The 19,451-nt window shown below is 36.4% G+C and overlaps 3 protein-coding genes across 8 annotated transcripts in view; 1 reads left to right on the top strand and 2 right to left on the bottom strand.

Annotated features, from left to right (window-relative positions):
- LOC122577745 (lachesin-like) overlaps window positions 1–7,852 on the bottom strand; it is a 179,946-nt gene extending 172,094 nt beyond the window's left edge. For all 3 annotated transcript variants that reach the window (XM_043749272.1, XM_043749275.1, XM_043749273.1), the window contains exon 1: window positions 7,199–7,852. The gene's annotated coding sequence lies outside the window, so the exon portion shown is untranslated. The remainder of the gene's footprint in view (window positions 1–7,198) is intronic.
- A 6,757-nt stretch (window positions 7,853–14,609) lies between these two features.
- On the top strand, window positions 14,610–18,124 carry LOC122577783 (L-galactose dehydrogenase-like). 4 transcript variants are annotated; one of them, XM_043749358.1, is made up of 8 exons: window positions 14,610–14,762; window positions 15,655–15,795; window positions 15,950–16,067; window positions 16,168–16,329; window positions 16,394–16,627; window positions 16,711–16,842; window positions 16,928–17,100; window positions 17,947–18,124. In XM_043749358.1, exons 2-8 carry the CDS (start codon window positions 15,659–15,661, stop codon window positions 18,020–18,022), a joined length of 1,032 nt encoding a protein of 343 aa, XP_043605293.1. In that variant the 5' UTR covers window positions 14,610–14,762; window positions 15,655–15,658; the 3' UTR covers window positions 18,023–18,124. The 4 variants fall into 4 exon arrangements, with proteins under 4 accessions (XP_043605293.1, XP_043605291.1, XP_043605292.1 ...); XM_043749356.1 differs by lacking the exon at window positions 14,610–14,762 and adding an exon at window positions 14,937–15,075; XM_043749357.1 differs by lacking the exons at window positions 14,610–14,762; window positions 17,947–18,124 and adding exons at window positions 14,937–15,075; window positions 17,639–17,936.
- Window positions 18,125–18,165: 41 nt separating this feature from the next.
- On the bottom strand, window positions 18,166–19,445 carry LOC122577784 (N-acetyltransferase family 8 member 3-like). The gene is made up of 2 exons (XM_043749360.1): window positions 19,013–19,445; window positions 18,166–18,829 (listed from the first exon to the last, which is right to left on the bottom strand). The coding sequence occupies exons 1-2, from the start codon at window positions 19,309–19,311 to the stop codon at window positions 18,319–18,321; spliced, it is 810 nt and encodes a 269-aa protein (XP_043605295.1). The 5' UTR covers window positions 19,312–19,445; the 3' UTR covers window positions 18,166–18,318.
- Window positions 19,446–19,451: the final 6 nt, after the last annotated feature.

The raw sequence follows: 19,451 nt of genomic DNA, 5'->3' as shown, positions 1-19,451 counted from the left end.
GATACGGATTCTTGTTGCCGAGTTCATACACCTCGGTTCAATTAAATTCGCGGCCGGAAGAACAATAATTGCTTCGCGTTTCGTTCCTTCCCAACCGAGCACCTTCTAGTCTTCCACTCACCCCCTTACCATCCTATCGTCCCTTCTTCGTTCTCGTGAATTTTCTGTGAAAACTTTCGTGGCACTTCTAATTAGACTTATCCCATTGCTCGCGTTAAGAGACGAAACTTTCTATAGATAGGAAGGAAACCGTGCTAATGGCGCGATAGGTTGTAGCGAGCACTTCGGCGATCAAAATTAATGCGGCCAGAAATATCGGACATCTAACTTTTTCTCTCGTACTCGGGGCTGTTCTATTTCGATTCGTGAAATTTTCCGCGCGGTAAACGCTCGGCAGCCCTTGAATACGCAACTTTCTGCAATGAAATCCTCTTACGATCCGAATACGAGTAACCGTGTACAAATGTTGTCTGTTCTATAATTGACTGCCAGAAATTCTTGCTACGTATTTGCCAATACGGAGCTGCATTGTTCCCCTTTATTCTTAAATCTAGTTATAATTCCAAAAATGGAAAAAGTGCGCTTTGTCTGATCCCCGTATACCTCGTCTTGGGACATAAATCTTTCAACTATAAAAAAAGCATCAAAGTGCATTTATAGATATTTTTTCCACACGTTGGTGAGATATACAGACAGATTCAACAGAAGTTGTAGGTTGCAGTTTAACCATGACAAATTTATTTGACGAGACAATCAACGTTATTGTATCTATGAACCGGATATTGAAGTTTGATGGAAGGTCAATTCTCTGGAATATCAGTTTCCAAAAACAGAAGTTGTTGTATGCACTTTTCCTCTGATCCCTTTGACTGAATTATGAATTTGGATGCAGAAAACGCGTTGGGCGCTCTCGAAAATTTCAGCACAATTCTTCCTCGATACTAGTCGGCTGTGGTCTTTAACATAGATATACAATTTCCATGATAAGTACGAAGCCGGGCAGAAATTCGTAGACGAACAATGCTAGTGAATTTCGATCCTATTCAATCTAGGACCTAGGGGAAACACTTTCTCCGTGTGTTGGAAGATTATCCCGTTATTTATATTGCTACCTGTTCTTCTAAACTTGACAATTTTTGAGACATGTAATCAAGTTGATTTCTTGATTCCAAATTTGAAGGATTGTGTAAATAGAAAGATTTTTTATGTGGAAAAATATTTATCGTAATTATAAACATACCTAAATTAATTTTCACTTTCTAGCTTCATTAACTTTTAAATAGAATCGTTTTCAAAACCTGATGAGAATGCCAAAGCGAATATTTAATAACTGTTAATCCGTATACATAATACAAACTGTTTTCAAATATTAAACCGCTTGCGACGCATAAACTCAAAGGAATAAATTATTAATTGCATATCTTTTATATATGTATGTGTATCTGTGTATATATGTATGTACAAAAAATGTAGAAGAATTTTAATGTATTAATTAGCTGCAACTCGAGTATTAACAATCGCAATGGACAGCTATAGGTCAACACGTAGGTAATAAATTTAATCCATACCGCTTGCGTTTATTTCTGGTATTTATTCGCGTTTGGTTTCAAATTGCATTATTGGCTAATTATATTTCGGAGATTAATTTTGTAACGCAATTAAATTCACTAATGTTCCCGATACCTCTGTTACGAATTTCTTATGTACAAACAGTTTTCAGGACTGTTAAACAATTCGGGAAATAGACCGTCAGCGAAACACGAGGAAGGCGACACGAAAGGATTCTATTCTGGAACATGCATATGCATCTGTTCACACATTTGTGCGTGACATCGCGTTCAAAATTGTCCCGTTAGAATAGTATCCGTGTAATTGAGTTTGCAAATATCGCGGTTGATTTCCTAACAAACAGTATAACGATCAATTTCGTACTTTGTTTCGTCGGATGTAGTTATACGTCGGCTATTTTAAGACGCGATATTTGTAAAAGAATCGTACTCACGACTTCCCAAATACGTTTTAATTTTTGTTATTATACGAACGACCAAATATCGATATTTCAAATATAGAGAGGAATCAAATAAAATTCAGTGTCCGCTAAATCATCAGTCTTCACGATCATGTGCAGTTTGCACTGCGCGTTCCGTACGAGTTATTTCAACATTGCAAAATTTTGTGGAATAACTATGTATATGATGGGGGAAATTTTAAAACTAAATTTCAAAGATTTTTATACGAAACGAGAGTAGTACGGAAGCTAGTGAAAGAAAATTTATTTTGTTTAACTGGTATATTCCTACTCCTCTCTATAACTCGAATTTCCTTTCGTGCCACAGATATAACTTTAATTTACGTAACAAAGCGCAACGGAGAACTTTGCATGAATAATCCGTGAATTTTATCATAAAATCACCGTTGAATAAAAACCATTCCCGCTCTAGTTTCCTTGAAACACCCGCTATATCTCGAGATACATCCAGCCTCACCGAGATATCTGTCGTTGTTTTCACCTCCATCATGGACTTCTACGTTTTACCAAGTTTCCAGCTTTAAAGTCTGAAAATTCTTTTAACGAGTATCTGCATTGTAAGAAAGGCACGGCTTTTAAGCTTCTCACTCGTTGGAGGTATTTCTTGGAACAGCAAGAAATTGCCTGGTTCTCGCGCTTAAATGCGCTTATTACGCTGTATTCCTCGAGAAAAATTTGAATTGGTCTTAAAAGGGAAAAGCGAAACTTACAGAGAAAGAAACGAACCGATGTCTGATCGGAGTAATTTTACACGAAATTTCATTGACAACTACCTTACGAGATAAAATAAACGAAGAAGAAACTCTAATAGAATAGTAAAGAAGTTTTTTCTTTGAATATTTAATTAATTATACCCGAGAAATATGCCAACAATTTAGAAGCAGAAAAATATTCCGAAATATTACTCCGTACATTTATCCTACTCTAATGTTTAAATATTTTTCGAACTTAGTTGAAATATTCGACAATTTTTCCTCATTGTCGCGAACTAACGATCGGCTGATCAATTATGTTGCTATACCGTGGTATGATAATACCAGTGGAAACAAGGTAACACGTGTAACGCGTCAGATGGAGACGAAGACAAAGCGTGGCGGGGAACTAGCGTGCAGAATTACGAGAAGATCGCGTGCTAAACGATTCTTCTCTTTGACTAGCCTCTTCCTTTTCTCTCGTTCTTTCTCAAGCCCATGGTTCTTCCCTTCGCACGACGGTCGTTACGTCATACCACAAAACGGTGGAAAACGACGCGAGAATGGAGGAACGCAAAGGGTGCAGATCGCGGCGATACGATTGATAATGAGCATTGCATTGCAGGCACGTTGCCAAATATCGCGCGCGTGAACGAAATCGCGATCAGATCGTTGGAAAATTAATTTTCTGGGCCGGAGAATCGCGCCAGGGTCAAAGATTCACGAGGGTATTGATAACTCGAAGGAGGAAAGTTAGTCGTAGACCTTCAAAGGTAATTTAATTCCGGCGCGTTTCTATACTTTGAAAGCTGTGGCAAGACGCGGGAAATAGCAACGAAAAAGTAGTGGACTGAACGAGGCGACAGTGAAATATTTTTGCCTTTCCATCAACGGCGTAAGAATCGCGTGGAATTCACAAGAGAGAGAGTGCATGCGTTTCATTCATCACAACCTTAATGACCTCTCTGTTAAATTAATGCCTGGGTTCTATCGAGACGCGCATGGGGCTCGTTTGACTGTCCGGGTTGGGTTATTAACATTAAACTCAACTTAGAAGAGCTGAAACACTTCTGAATACATTATTTATGCTTTATTCGTGACAGTCTCTCGAAAAGCAAAAAGATATTAATTGTTCGGTAGAAATTTGTTATTTAATTTAGCTACGGTTTACGTATATAATGAAACATATTGTTCGGATCTGTGTTTTGACTTAACGAATACTCGATGTTTTTGTTTTAATTTTGTAGCTCGTGTATCGCATATTTACTATATCCCAGTTTGATAAAAGGGAAAAACACAATGTGCTCTGCGAAATGAGCATAAATCAATTTTATGCCTTTCAAACCTGATGCATGGCACGTAAAACTCTTTAAAAACAATGGGCCAATGCGATGTTGTCCGTTATCAGCTACAGCTTTCCCTTTGTTGCTGCACAGATGATAACGCAGCAGGACTTGCGAAACCGAGCGAAATTTTTTACGGAGACCGTACGGATGGTGGCATATTTTTTATCTTGTACGTTTAACATTTTAGTAAATAAAACCAACAGAGAATTACCTGACGCATTAAAATTTTCACAAACCGTGTAACATACCAATATAAAATCTATACAATTATTTCAACAGAATTTAAATTAAAAAACAATTGATTAGAGTATTTAAAAAGGTACCATACAGTCATCAGCTGGAAGAAATTTGAATGAAAAAAGATGTTCGCGGACCACGTTTAGATCCGTGTATAGCGAATCAGACTATCCTACGCTTTCTTCCGACTCGTTGCTCGTTAAAGCCACGTTTATCGATGCACGCAAATCAAGCTAGAACGTCAGACAAATGGTAATCGAGAAGCGTGATTAAAGTGATCGCACTTCTAATGGAGAGGAAAGTAGCAAATAAGAGACAAGAAGAAGCGAAACTTGCTTGTCAGTGATAGTCTAGAGTCTAGGGGTGGCGTCGTCTTTCGCCTTCCTTTTCCCTCTTATCCGTGATGCATTGCATTCTACAGGGGCGGCCGCGCGAGCGTATAATGCACGTCGGCTTCTCGAAACCGAAAAAGGAAATAGACAAGACCCCTAACTGAAATCAGGAATGTGAAGCGGATGCTAGTTTAAAAGGATTCGCCTTGGTTGGCTCCTTGTCTCGGCTATTTTTTCCTCTTCCTGTCCAATAGTCGCATTCTACTTGTTCCACTACCTCCGCTTTGACCCATTCCCAGTTAAACTACATCTATTTCTATGGTATACAGGAATGTATCTCTTCGCATTTCCCCGTTGATCCTCGCGTTAGTTTCTCGAGCCTGTACGCGCGAAACTTCTGAATACGGTGTATTGGATATTTACATAGCCTTCGTGGTCAGAAAACTATGTGCTACTGAGACGTGATCCGCATACAAATGGAACTTTGAATCTTTTATTCTTTCACATTTCCCATATGTTTCCTTGAACGCATAACTGAAAAATAAATTTATCGCACGCGATTCTAGCAATTTGCTAGATGTTTGCGATCGCACGATTTCGATGATCAACATGAATCAAATAAATATTATATTAATTCCTTCGTTTTTGTTTGTAATAAATACGTATTCTGTGAAATTACGGAGTACTGGATATTGCAGAATCCTTTTCCAGATGTCAGGTAAATTTCATCAATATTTTATTCACATCGCGTAATGAATTTATCGATCATATTCTCTCGAGTGTCCTATATCTATATCTATTTTAATATCTACTAAAAATATTTCTTTCTCAACATTTCTTTCATGGATATATCTATAGATATAAGTAATTACGAATCTCACTTAATCGACACTCTATAAAATACTCGAATTGTTCTGATCTTTCTCTCTCTCCGTTCTCGTTTTGCCCGTAATTTAGAAACAACGAGGGAAGTTACAAGGACCGATAGCGAAGACATGTTACGGCACATAGATTCAACCTTTAAAGTTTACGGTCGTGTATCAGTAAAATTGTATCAATATCAGTCGGTTTCAATTTTTGTAACGATATCCCACGATACGTCGACAAGTGCTGCAACTGATACGGTTTGCGTATAAGGATTCAATATCGTTCGATGGATTCAATTGCTTTATGATGTTCCACGGAGAAAATTCCGAAATGATTGGAATATTATTTTTTATATAAACTTATAGAATCCAATGTTTCGTGTTACATGAAAAAGAGAATTAATGAAACGGTGTTTCGTAAAGCAAAAACCTCTTTTAAATTTAACGCGCGTCGTCGTTGATAACGAGGAACGATAATTTAACTGGAAGTAATAAACGACAGTTACATGCGTATTTACAACCTGGCAAGACACTGCGTTTAACTACGTTTTTCCGTCTCACTTTGCTTCCCGTGCACCCGCGAAACTTTAAACAGCAACACGGGCTGTAGCTATGTCTGTACGGGCACGCAATTAAAAAGAAGAAAACAAAAAAGCTTTTAGTGCGCAGTAAAAACTATAAAAGGAAAAGATTACACGGTGTAATTTCGTGCAAAGGGAAGAAACCAGTTTCGTTGGTACGCGGCAACAAAGTGTCACAAAAGGAAGTGTAAAAGCGCTTGTCCAGATTTAGAACCTCAATTAAGGCTATGGAGAAGGAGAATCAATGCAGAAACACCGAGTAATCCATCCACTTCCATGGACCGCGACAGTGACTTTTGTTCAAGTAGCATGAACAAGTAAATATAGAGATAGAAAGAGAGAGGAGGGAGAAAAAGACGAAGGTAAAAAAAAGGAGACAGAAATAAACGGGATGCTACACCATTGCCCATCGACTACTAACCTAGCGTTTCGTTTCTGAGGCTAGGAAACAAAGAAAAAAAAAGAAAGAAAAATAAACAGTCGAAGTTAGCGATCTTCGCGCATTTCTGTTTTGAATGTGTTCTATTATTCTATTCGGAAGGAAGCGTGGAAACTTTACGCGATTAAAGTTCCTCCATTGTAGAAAGTTAATCGCGTGGAAAATGATTCCGTAAAAATTTCATTATTTTTTTCTTTCGTTTAACTTGCTTTAAGCGGTTTTATACACTTAACCGGTGTATTATCGGGATATGAAAAGAAAATATCGTTCTTAACTATGTACCGAATGAGGCTTATTTATGCGTACTTCATAGATTTATGTGCAATATATTAATTATTATTTTTGTCGTTTTGTTAATTGGTTCTAAATTTGTTAAAAATTTACAGACAAACGAGTCGAAGAAATTGTCGAGTCTTTGAAGTCTTAATTTTCTAATATATTTTATAATAAAAAAAAAAATAAAAATCTCGAGATCTGCTCCGACTGGCTACTGCTATTTAATAGATATGGTTCGTTATTCAAACTTTCCACGATCTAATCCATAATCTTCACGTCCCTATTGTTATATATTCCATCATTCAAGGATGTCGAAAGCGTCGAAACAGCCGATCGATCAATGCGATCATCCTTTTGTTCCGTACAAAAATCAACTATGATAAAAAAACTTGGCACTTACCTTATCTAAGCGCTCCTCAGCCTCGAAAATCCCGGATCCGTGACACCCTCTACCGCTGTAGCACCGGTGACATTCTTATCCCTTCATTGGACGCACCTTCAACACCCTTAAACACTGCACGATGCCGCGCCGTCCACGTTGTATCACACAAGAATCACGTATCCGGTTAACTACGTTTCTCTGGCATGTCTCAAACCGCGTGCCTCAACGATGATCAAATTAAACACGCCCCCCTCTCGAAAGCTATCCTGATTTCCCGGACCAAATAAACAATTTAAACGCGTCTTTGACCGACATACGACTTCTTTCGCTCACGAACCAGAACATCACTCATATTCGACGAGCAAAGATAACGGAAGAGCTCGATCGAAAAAATAAATCATATATAAATTTTTGCATAAAACGCGGCTCAACGATCAACCATGCTTTACGTTTGCTGTCATGATCTGTTTAGGTTTTGTTTCGCGACGAGACTCAAGGAATTTACGACAATATAGAGCAGTGACACTCCTTAAGTGGTTGAAGGTCGACGACGAAGAAGTAAAACGAATGATCGCGAGGACTGTCGCCGCGTTCAGCTGTCACGTTCAGCCGGTGAAAGAGTCGATCACGTGGCTTTTCGTACGCCTCGCCGTCACTCGCATCTAGCAACACCGTTACACCTTCTCGGCGATCCGTCGAGAACTGCGTTCACCACGGCTCCCCACCCGACGCTTTGGGGGCAGGACGCTCAACGTCGCTAGCTAGACACGACGCGCGGCGTCGCTCCGCCTCCACGTGCAACTACCTGCACCCCTCCGCCGTGGTGATCCCTCGCGGCTTCTCTGCTCTTCTTCCTTGTCCGTTTTTGGCCGGTTTGCTTCACGCCGCTCTTCCCCTGTTCTCTTCGCGTCTGATCGTGCCACTTCACGCCGCACCTCTTCCTCAAGATGACCGGAGAACCCTTTTCCACGATAGAGCATCCCCTGTGACCATCGACACGCTTCTTCCGATCAAGTTTATTATAGTTAACGGATAAAAGCGATCAATATGTGCGAAGATCAGTGAGCTAGGAAAAAGAGAATAATTTCGTGGTTGATACTTCCTGTATGCTTGATATGAACTTGAAGTGAGTATAATCGATTATGGGTTTTCATTTTGATTTGGTAATTGAGAATCGATAATTGGGATAAATGGATTGGTACTAGTGTAACGATCGGTGGTACATAGTGGTGGTAGATGAATAAAATACGATTTGAAAAATACGTATAGATGAAATTATGAAAAATTAACAGATATCGTTGAAAACGCGTAGATTGTATAAAATATTTTTCAATGTGACATATAATCGTTAATCCCGACATGACTCGTAAGCATGAAAATGCTGAGAGGGATATTGTATCTCTGGAAGAACACTCTGTTTTTGGCAAGTGTGCAAATTCCGACACATCCGTTACATATGTAAATTAGTGTTGCATACACGTTTTCTCTATTCACGAAACCATCGCAAGAAGGAACATCAAGCTTTCGCTATTTATTTCGAAACTCTAAACGAAACAACGAATAATACAACTTTATAGATAAAACTATGACAGATAAAACTATACTTTTGTATGTACGAACGCTTGTAATATTATTTCTCATTTCGTGTAATAAATATCTGATTAAACCTTACATCTGCTTCGTAAAGCGTGGTAGATAAAAAATGTTAATAATCCGATAAGGGATATGTGTTTGTTAAAATGAACTCCATTTTTAATACGTAGTACGCACAAAAGCAACTGTAACGCGTGTAATCGATGGAATGGCAATCTACTGTCCACTTCGTTAATGAAACAGATATAACGTTCGAAATGAGATGCAAATGGCCCAGGGTGTGGTTGAAATGCAGATACGAGCGGCGAAGTTTTTATTTACAACCCCTATAACGAGACCGACCAGCATAATGCGTTTTTTCGAATGGATCGGTCGTATTTCTCTTCGTTGTCGGATGTATTTCTCTTGTCACTTTCTCCCTTCCCCTTACGTTCCCCTTTTCCATTTATCAATCCCTAGCGCGGTGATATTTTAAAGACTTAAAACAGCTGACGCACAGATTTGAAGTAGTTCTGACGTAAACCCTCTTTAATTTTTTTACATCTGGTTAAGTCCAACGAATTTCACTTTTCCGTTGAATCGTGGACTTTGGAAGCACTATTTATCCTTTTTCCTTTCCCTAATCCTCTGTTTTGCGTGCCATTTTTTATAGTGTGCCTGAAATTTTTATAATCTAGCGTTCATAAGAATCTTTGGGAAATATTCTATGAAAAAGCAAAAACTACTTATCCCCAGATAAAGAGATAATACTTATAATACAGAGACTTTGGCGCAGCCGTAAGCTATAGATGACTACATCTATGAAAATGATGAAAAATTCAGTTTAAAGCATAAACGAGATAGCTTCTGAACCAAAAGCTTCATCGCGTCTTACAGACCCCTTACAAATTCTCGATTAAGGTTCAGTGATATTTGTCATCGTTCTCTATCACTGAGATATCGATTCTGCGAGACGATAAACAGAGAATCAAACTAATCGTTAAATCTTTCGATTAAAGCAAGAAAAAGGATCACGTGGTGCGGTGAGAATCTTATTTGAGCATCTGAGTTAAGACGCTATATCTGCCTTTTAAATAACGTACTATGACACTACCGTTTTCACGTGACAAGGAAGGAATCGAACGGCGGATAATATTTGAGTTGTCGAGACCATCAAGTCTCGACACAGGAGAGATGAGGATGCAGGTTAAGTAAGTGGTTAGGAAGACGGCGTTGCCCAAAGTAATGGAATAAAAACACTCGACCTCGATGTTACCATGATTGATTTGGGCGGCATTATCGTTCACCTTCTCTTCTCGTCCGGCAAGTAGATGTGTCAAAAATTCCATTGGAAAATCCTTGTTTCTTCGTGTTTTATGAAAACAATAAATGTCCATCACCCAGACATTATTTCCCGGCTTTAGTGACTTATCCTTGTCTTGTCTTTTACTTCGGATTACCAAGTCCTGTTTATCAAAATGTATCCATAGCAATTAATCAAAGATCAAATAAAAAACAAGACTTGGATACCTACCATCCAAATTTTCAATTATTATTTTCTACGAAGCTAATATATAAATAAAATCCATTACTTCCTAATGTTGTTTCAAAAATTACTACAAAATATTCTGTAAGGCAAGATCGCCGACGAACGTGTAGAATGAAATACAGCTCTTAAAACCGTTATTTCTTAAAGAACGAAAATTAGTTGAACCGTATAACAGTTAAATGTAACGAACGTAGCGTCGCTGAAATTACGAGAATCAACTCATAGAATGTCGTAAAAGTAGAATGTTCGGTTTCATTAATGTGCACAATACCAAACGCATACGTAGGTGCTGGGAGATGGTAAGTAGTACGTGTTCCGCAGCCCTTTTATAGATCCGTGACTGCTTCCGATACCGTATACGCCGGACTGTAATTAGTCTGTAGGACTGGATCCAGCTTTCAATGGACCTTCAATGAGCGCTACTAATGACGACCGGATGACGCATCCGGAATGCCTGTTTAAATGATAGTATGCTAATTCAATGGCAAGCATTTCGTTTTTGCGCATATCGTGAAACACATCTGATTTCGCGTTTCAGTTAACACCGTACTTCCTCGTTGTCCCGTCTAACAATATCCATCGCGCGTGTAATCTATCTTAAGAGATACAAGAATTTCCTAATGTTAACACGTCGTCACGGCGAATCGATATTTCGATTATTATTTTTGTATAATGTGCTTGATATTTAACAATTTTTATTACATTTCTCAAATTCTATCGTTGATGCGTCGAATATAGCGAAATTTAAAAATTACGTAAAAGCCTGAAGCTTGTAAACTTTCCGAATCGAAAAACTCTCAAGCAGAATTACATTATTTTTTACGATGCAACGGAATTCGATCATTCCTGTTCGATTTTCGATAACATGACAATGTTTGATCTAATACTAGGTTGGATTTACGTATAGGAGGTATAGGAAGCAGATCGGGGGCGAATACGAATTCCTATGCGATCCCTGGCCGGGAAGGAGGACTGCGAAAGACACGAAAACGTAAACAGTGACTTAAATCACCGTACACGCCTCGGGGAAAGATCGAAATACGGTGTACGTCGGAAGGATACCTCGGCGAACGTGGCGGAATGATGAGGTGTCGCGCTAGAATAGACAAGGAGGACTTTCCGGTCCGCTATTCCATCCGATTCCGTAATCCATTCCGGATACCAACGGCGTTCTACTCCTTTTTTCTCCTTTTTTCTCCGTCGTCCTTCTTCAATCGGTTGGGAAAGGCGATCCAAGACAGGATACAGGACATCAGTCTTTTCTGTCTTCGCTACGTTCAGGGCTGCAGATTCCACCGAGAAATTCCACGCTCGATTCGTCCTCCTGCGTTCAATACAAGCGCCGCTCTCGGATTCGCCGCGTACTGTGTTCCGTTTTCCTTTCATGGACTCCCTTTCTTCCATCGTGGAATCCTCAACATTCAAATATTCCTTTACGTGGAAAGGGAATGAAGAAAAAAGGGAGTAATCCAAGTAAGACAGGACAAAGAAACGAAGAAGAAGAAAGAACGAGTCGAACAACCAAACGAATAGAAGAAGGGCGACGCGAGAAAGCAAAAGGAAACGAACAGGTGAAGGTGAATGGTAAAATGAAAATATGAAACGAACAAAACGACGACAGAGGTGGATCGTGCAACGGGAACGAAGAACTAAAATTAGAATAGAACCAGGACGGAGAGAGGGTCCATGGAAAGCGGTGGAAAATCGAAAAGGTGGTTAAACCGAGAAACGGTGAAACGAGTGAGAGAGCCGGGACAGCTACTTGCGAGAGGTTGGGTATACACCGGGCTCGCATTCCAAGCAGACTTGGTGAACCGGGTTCATTATTTTCTCGTTATAAGTTTCTACAACTCGAGCTTGTTGTCGTAACGCTGTTAACGCGGACGCGTCGCGAATTGTTAAAACGGCTGGCGAACGATCAGCGCGCGTATATATTCGGCGGCTTCCTTAAACCCCGTGTCACGCGCCGCCCTACCACTTCGTTCCTTTTCATCCTGGCCTCTACTCAACCGCCACTCTCATCCTCTAATACCCATTCCTCGCTCTACTCCCCCGTTATCCTCTTCTTTTTTCGTTTATTAATAAACGAGCCACTGTCACTTGCCTCTCTCTCTCTCTCTCTCTCTCTCTTTCTCTGCCTTTCTTTTCTTCAGTCTCTTTCCCTTCAGAGGCGGAGAATATCGGAAAAGGCAGAAGGAGGAACAAGAGGACGAAAGGAAAAGCTAGCAACGACACGACGAAAGGCCAGTACTTGTCTCGTTGTTCCTTTGCAATACCCAGCGGAATTATTGAACAACTCGGTGACTTGATGTGCTAACTCTAACTTCCTCTCGAACACGGCAAAGCGTTACCGTTGAAAATGGAGCACAGTCACGAGTATCGTGAGCGTCGTTCGTAAAGGATCGCATCTGACGATGCCGCTTTAATGGTGACTTTAATTGTACCCTTTGATTTCAACACGCTGCGTACACTGTCGATTCCATGCGATCTCTACGCGATTTCTATCCCTTCTACCTTGCCAACATTAAAAAGTGACGATATTCACGGACGAGAAGATCGTTGCTCGAAAAACTAAGATTTCTTGTTATTTCGTGTTATTTTTATACAAGTGTTGGGTTACTGTTTCAACATAATTTAAGGGGTGATGCCCAAATAAGATGAAAATCAAAAATAAAACATTACGTTTTCGGCTTTGTTTTTTTAGTTATTGACAATTAAAAATCGGCCAAAATATCGCCTGCACGCGAGCAAGCCTCCTTACACGAACAAAAGGAGATCAGCCTAAGCAGCGGTGCGCACAGCGATCCTCATCCGAACGACACATGAGCAGCAGCTTACCACGTACAAATTGTAAAGAAGAAGACTATGGTATTCAGAGACGTAAGCAACCCGCGCGACGTTTTGCAAAAGAAATGGTAGATTGAACGTTAAACCTGCTTACTCGTAGAAAACCATAAGAACATATCGAAAACCGCTCTATGAAATTTGCGCGAGTTTTTGTTAGCCAAAATGTACACATTTGCAGAACTTTCGGACATGCAAAACATTTTGAAAATAGGTCAATGATTGTGGGATACCGGTACGTTAAGCCCTGTGAAATATATGCAAGAAAATACAAGAAGAAAAATCTTTGCAAATGGATGAGTTAACTCACAATAACTAAAAAACAAAGCCGAAAACACAATTTTTTTATTCTTGATTTTCTCCTTAAATTATGCTGAAACAGTAGCCGAACATCCTGTATACCAAGAAATGAAATAGGAGCGATACAGACATACCACCTATCTTTGTCATACGAGTAAAATTAAAAACTTTAAACTGAAATCGTGATTCGAATAGCACTTACGGAAGATTAATTAAATCTTGCAGAATATTAGAGAAAGTAACGTTCTCGTTGCTTAGTTGTCAATCATTATGAAATTGGACATTACGCCCTATGATAATCTTCCCTACGTTCACCATTTAAAAACTTTGGAAATTGAAGAAATTGACGAAAGCTATAGAATACGATAAATTGATGATAGCCATTCGACGTTGGCGAAAGAGTTATAAACAAATCGTTGGAGAATTGAAAACGTTGAAATGGCAAGCCGGGCGTTCGATTCAGGCGGTGCAAATGAGTGGAGCGATATTAAAATCTACGCGGGCAACAGATGGGCTCGGATAGCTTTACGATGCTCGAGCCAATAACGAAAATCATTAAATTAGCTTTAACCGCCGGTGCACGGCGTACTGTTAACAGCGTACTAATTTTATTATTTAGTAGTAGCATAAAAATCCTGGAATTCCCTTCGTTACTTCTCCTGCCGACGCAATTCACAGGCTTTTAAAGTAATAAGTTCGTCCCTTTGACTATGTATTATTTCGCTATTACGCTTACATGTGTATGTGCCAACATTGTACGATATAACGTAAACTTTTAAAAACTACTCTTATCTTTGCATAAGTTCATTCAAAAAAAGAATTGCATATTAGTAAATATAATGTATATCTTATCTTGTTTGTGCAAGAATTCACAGCAACGAAGGATATCTTTTCTTGAAAAATGTGATTAATGGATTTTCACGACATGCACGCATTCAAAGTTTGACGTGACAGCCATATTGCTTTTAACACTACCAGAAGCGTAAAGTTGGCGCGAATTTTCATTTACCGAATATCGGTAACGTGACGTCCTACAAAATTTTATACATATTTGATCTGTAACTGGCGTGTACCTCGTGTGTATTGCTTAATGGATCAATATCGCACAAATAATATTCGAATTCATTCAATTTAAGAAGATGGCACTACTGGATTCGCTTAATGCTCAAGGCTGAATGTTACAATCAGTCCTATTCTTATCTTCTTAGCATTGACTGCTAAGTTTGTGAATCGTTGGAAAAGAGAAGATTCATAAAAATTCTTCACACTCGACTTGAAAACAGATTTTATTTGTTTTTGTATAAATATAACAGATAGGTACATAAATAGACCATAGTCATATACATTATATATAATCAAAATCATAACAAAGTGTATATATAACATATAATTGTTACATCATTTAGAGATTCCATTCATGTTAATATTGTTTATTTGTAAGTATTTTTTTTATCACACATTCGAATGAAGATAATGTTGAAGAAGATAATAAAGTGTCTTAGTCCTTGAACGTCAAAAATAGCAAGTAATTAATAGACATACGAATAATGTGTTTATTCAAGTGCTCCTTACGCTCTACTGTGAAAATCGTGCGATGTATTTTAAGTGTTAAATATAAATCATCTTATACGTTAGTATTTAAAAATTATTCGTGAGATTTAATACGATTATGGCTAACGCTAACTCAATTCTTGAAATACAATAGGATCTTATGGTAAAAGCGAAAAATGTACTTCAACCACAGACGTACATAAATACATATAATATACATCAAATACGATAAAAATTTGAAAAATTTTTGAAGTTTATAACGAAAAAAGTTTAACCTATACAAAAAAATAAAAAAATTTATGTATAATAAAGTGGTTTTATTGTAAAAGTAATAATGTCCCTGCATACGGCGCGTATGTATTATATTACTATTGCTGTTGCACATAGTCATACAGCAACACAAGCAGTTTTGTTTCCAATATAAAACTCTATTCCCGCTTATTACTTTTATTTTATTCTGTTTGTTTAACATCAAATAATGATGTTCATACTATTTACATTCCAATATTTAACTGATTACTTCATCTCTGAAACGTAATATATTTCATTCACTTTCTTAAATATTTTAACTAAAATACTTTTCACGATATACACAATTAAATTTAAGAAAGATATATTAACATTTCTACATTTAATTAATTTCGTTACTAATATTTAGAAATATGTTACCATCGACATACGTCGAAGGTTTTCATGATCTGGAAGCCGTTAAGGCTATGGAATATAGACCTTTCGGCAAAACCGGATTAATGGTCAGCAAATTATCATTTGGTGGCGGACCGCTTGGTTGTCATTATGGGTTGGTACTTAATTTTTATTCAAAATTTATTATTCCATACATAACATAAGCTTTAATATTTATACAAAAATTATGAAAAAAAATGTTTTTGTAAATATTTTTAAAATTTAATATTACGATAATTTTATATTTTCATATGCTGATACGGCGACAGTACGTATGATGAAGGTCAAGCAATTGAAGCGATACGTCAAGGAATAAAACAGGGGATCAATTACATTGATACCGCACCATGGTATGGTCAAGGTCGCTCCGAAGCTACTATTGGAAAAGTATTCTTTTTTGCATATTATAATACACATATTAAACATATACCTTTTCTTAATTTATTTAATTTTTACTTAATGTTTAATGCTTATTTAATGTATCTAGGCACTGAAAGGCATTCCACGTAAAGCATATTATATCGCGACAAAAGTCGGACGATATGAATTAAATTACGAAAATATGTTCAATTTTTCCAAAGAAAAAACTAGAAGTAGTTTCCTTGAAAGCTTGCAACTTTTGGGTTTGGATTATGTTGATGTCATCCAAGTAAGAACCATCAACTTTTTATGGTTTATTTCATTTATCAATTAGTAACATGTATTTCTTATAGGTTCATGATATCGAATTTGCACCAAGTTTAGACGTGGTAATTACACAAACCTTACCAGAACTGTCAAGACAAGTTGCGGAGGGCAAGGCAAAGCACATTGGTATCACTGGATATCCGATATCCATTTTGAAGGAATGTATTGAGAAAAGTAATATTAAAATTTCTTGCATACTGAGCTATTCAAGGCATACGCTAATAGATAATACTTTGTCTGAATATATTCCATTTTTCAAGGTAGAATTTCGCAGTAAATTAAATATCCATATTTCTCAAAGTAATACTTGTTAACGGTTTAAACAAATGTACCAATTTTCTAGGCACATAATATTGGTATAATTAATGCCTCTGCACCATGTATGGGACTTCTAACTAAGAAGGGTCCACCAACTTGGCATCCCAGTTCAGAACAAACGAAAAAAATATGTGCAGATGCTGCTGCATATTGTAAGGTATATAAATTTGAACCATTAACATAATATACATTTGTATTTGAGACTAATTTATTTATGACATAGTAAGAACTTATCTTTGCAGGATCATGATATAGAATTAGTCAAGTTAGCATTATGGTATTCTATGCAATGCAAAGATATTGCTACATATTTAGTTGGAATGCAAAATTTAAAAGAACTGCAGATAAACCTTGATGTTGTTAAAAATGGAATTACAGATAAGGAAAAAGATGTGCTTCAAGAAATTCAGGAAAAGTAAGTATAACATCAAAATAGCTAGTTTTTAAAGTGGAAAAACGTTTTCTTATTATGTATTACTTTATTTCCTTACATAATTTAACAAATAAACTACGTTATAAAATTTTACTAATAACATATATAAAAGTTTTTAGCAAAAAAGAATTCTTTTATCACACTTCAACTTATGAAAACAAATATAATATATATAAAGTTATATGTACAATTATGCCATGTAATATATGTAGTAGTAAATTTTAAAAAATTATATTTTGTATGCCATATTAAATTAGTTAATACTATTTTATGGGTGATTCGATCTAGGCATAGGGCAACGTACTCTATAAAATTACATGTTTATTATCTTGGATATAAAAATTTTAATTAAATTAATTTCACAAAATAATTAGAAGAAATATTTGTCTTGTAGTAGTCGTCTTGTAGTAGTTATTTTGTGGTAGTAATAATTAACTTTTTTTATGTGGATTACCATGTTTTTATAAACCATAAACTCACATATTTAAAAGAACATACATTATGTTCCATGTGCCAATAGTCCCCGTTCTCAAAGATTTTTAAAGTATCTGATCTGACAAGGGATTACATTCTATCTACTATATTTCTATGATAAATAACTACCTATTATACTTAAGTTGATATGAATTTGGTAAGTTGTCAATTATTAAAACAAGAGTTCTCGCTTAATAAATCATTTGGACTCATAACAATAAGGCAATGGTTAATTGATAATACATGAAATAATTCAATTATACTTATGTCCAAAATTAAAAAAATTCAGGAACAGAAATTAGAGATTTCTTCTTATAATAAAAAAATATAAAATGATCCTTCTTTTTATTCCAGGTATTTATGTAAAATAACAGAGAAACATTGGGAAAACAAAGAACTTCAAGCATACTGGGAATATATGAAAAAATAAGAGAAATATATTTTTTTGCACATAATATCATTATACTGTTAATATCATTTTCTATAATATGTTAAATGCTAATATATGTATATAAATTTTCTACAAAAACTATATTTTTAGTATATTTAATTTTATATAACACAAGTATTTTAATAAACTAAACTATAAATGCAATCTTTAGATATGTTTCGGAAGATATGGTCTCAGACTAACAAATTTATAAAAATCCAGTTGTGTATTTAAAAAAATATCAGATCTAATTCTTTCTTTCTAGATTTAATTCTTCTGGATCTAATTTTAAATTCTTATTTATTAAGCATTGACCTAGTGTAAACTACAGGCACATAATCAGCTTCACCAGGTTTAATTTGATATGTCAATTCATACATTAACACAGTTACAAGCGAGCCCAAAATTGGTTTATGGTACATTTGTTGCAATTCGAAACCTTTCTTGAGAGATAGCTCTCTCCCACCATGTGTATATTCTGAGGCAACAAGATTAGCACAACTGTATCCTTCAGTAATAGCAAATTGCACAGCAACATTTAAAAGGCATGAAGCTATTCCTTTTCTTCTATATTGCTCATGTACGTAGAGCCTTTTGATCCATGCACCTTTATCTAATCTATAGCTTTTACACAAAGCAACAGTTCCTACAATCTTCTTAATCTGAGATGAAATGTCAATGTTTGAATCACGAAATTGTCGTTCTGTCATTATGGTGTAATGTACATTCTTTGGATTATGTGTCATTAGGTAAGGTTCAAATGCTTCAGCAACCCAAAAGCATGAAAAGGCATTAGACATATAAATCCTGTTATAATAAATGCAGAAGTTTTTATGTTGATATTTACTTTTATCTGAAATACTTTGTTTTCATAATAAAAATTTCATACAATACTATATAGATACATTTTAATTATAGAAAGGACTATAGTTTTGGTATTAACGTCTTAACATTAGCATTAAATAATACATACATATAAAAAGTTTTTACCTTGGTATATTAGAAACTTCTTCATTAACTTCCATAGTTTTCACAGTGAAAGCTATATAAGTTCCAACATATACCAAAAAAATGACGAGAGGAATAACTAAAATGCAAACTGTCAAGGGGAATCCAAAAAAAATAAACATTATAGCGGCAAACAATATCATCAATTGAAAAGTCAATTCTTTAAATACAATTCCCAAAAACGTCGAACTTAGAGAAGACATTACGCCCGCTGTCACTAACTCTCCACAATTAATTTCATCGCCTGGTTTATAACTTCGTACTACTATAATGTGATTCATGTTGGAAAACAATTATCTCACTCTTTACAACGTTTATACATAATTAATGAACGAAATGCAGATTAAACATAAATTAAGATATTGCGAGGTTATATTTTCGATATGTTCGCCATCTACAGCTAATACAAATATCAAATTAG

Source organism: Bombus pyrosoma, linkage group LG2, assembly GCF_014825855.1.
Source record: "Bombus pyrosoma isolate SC7728 linkage group LG2, ASM1482585v1, whole genome shotgun sequence".
Taxonomy (NCBI): Eukaryota; Metazoa; Arthropoda; class Insecta; order Hymenoptera; family Apidae; genus Bombus; species Bombus pyrosoma.
This window is presented reverse-complemented; position numbering and strand designations above follow the sequence as displayed.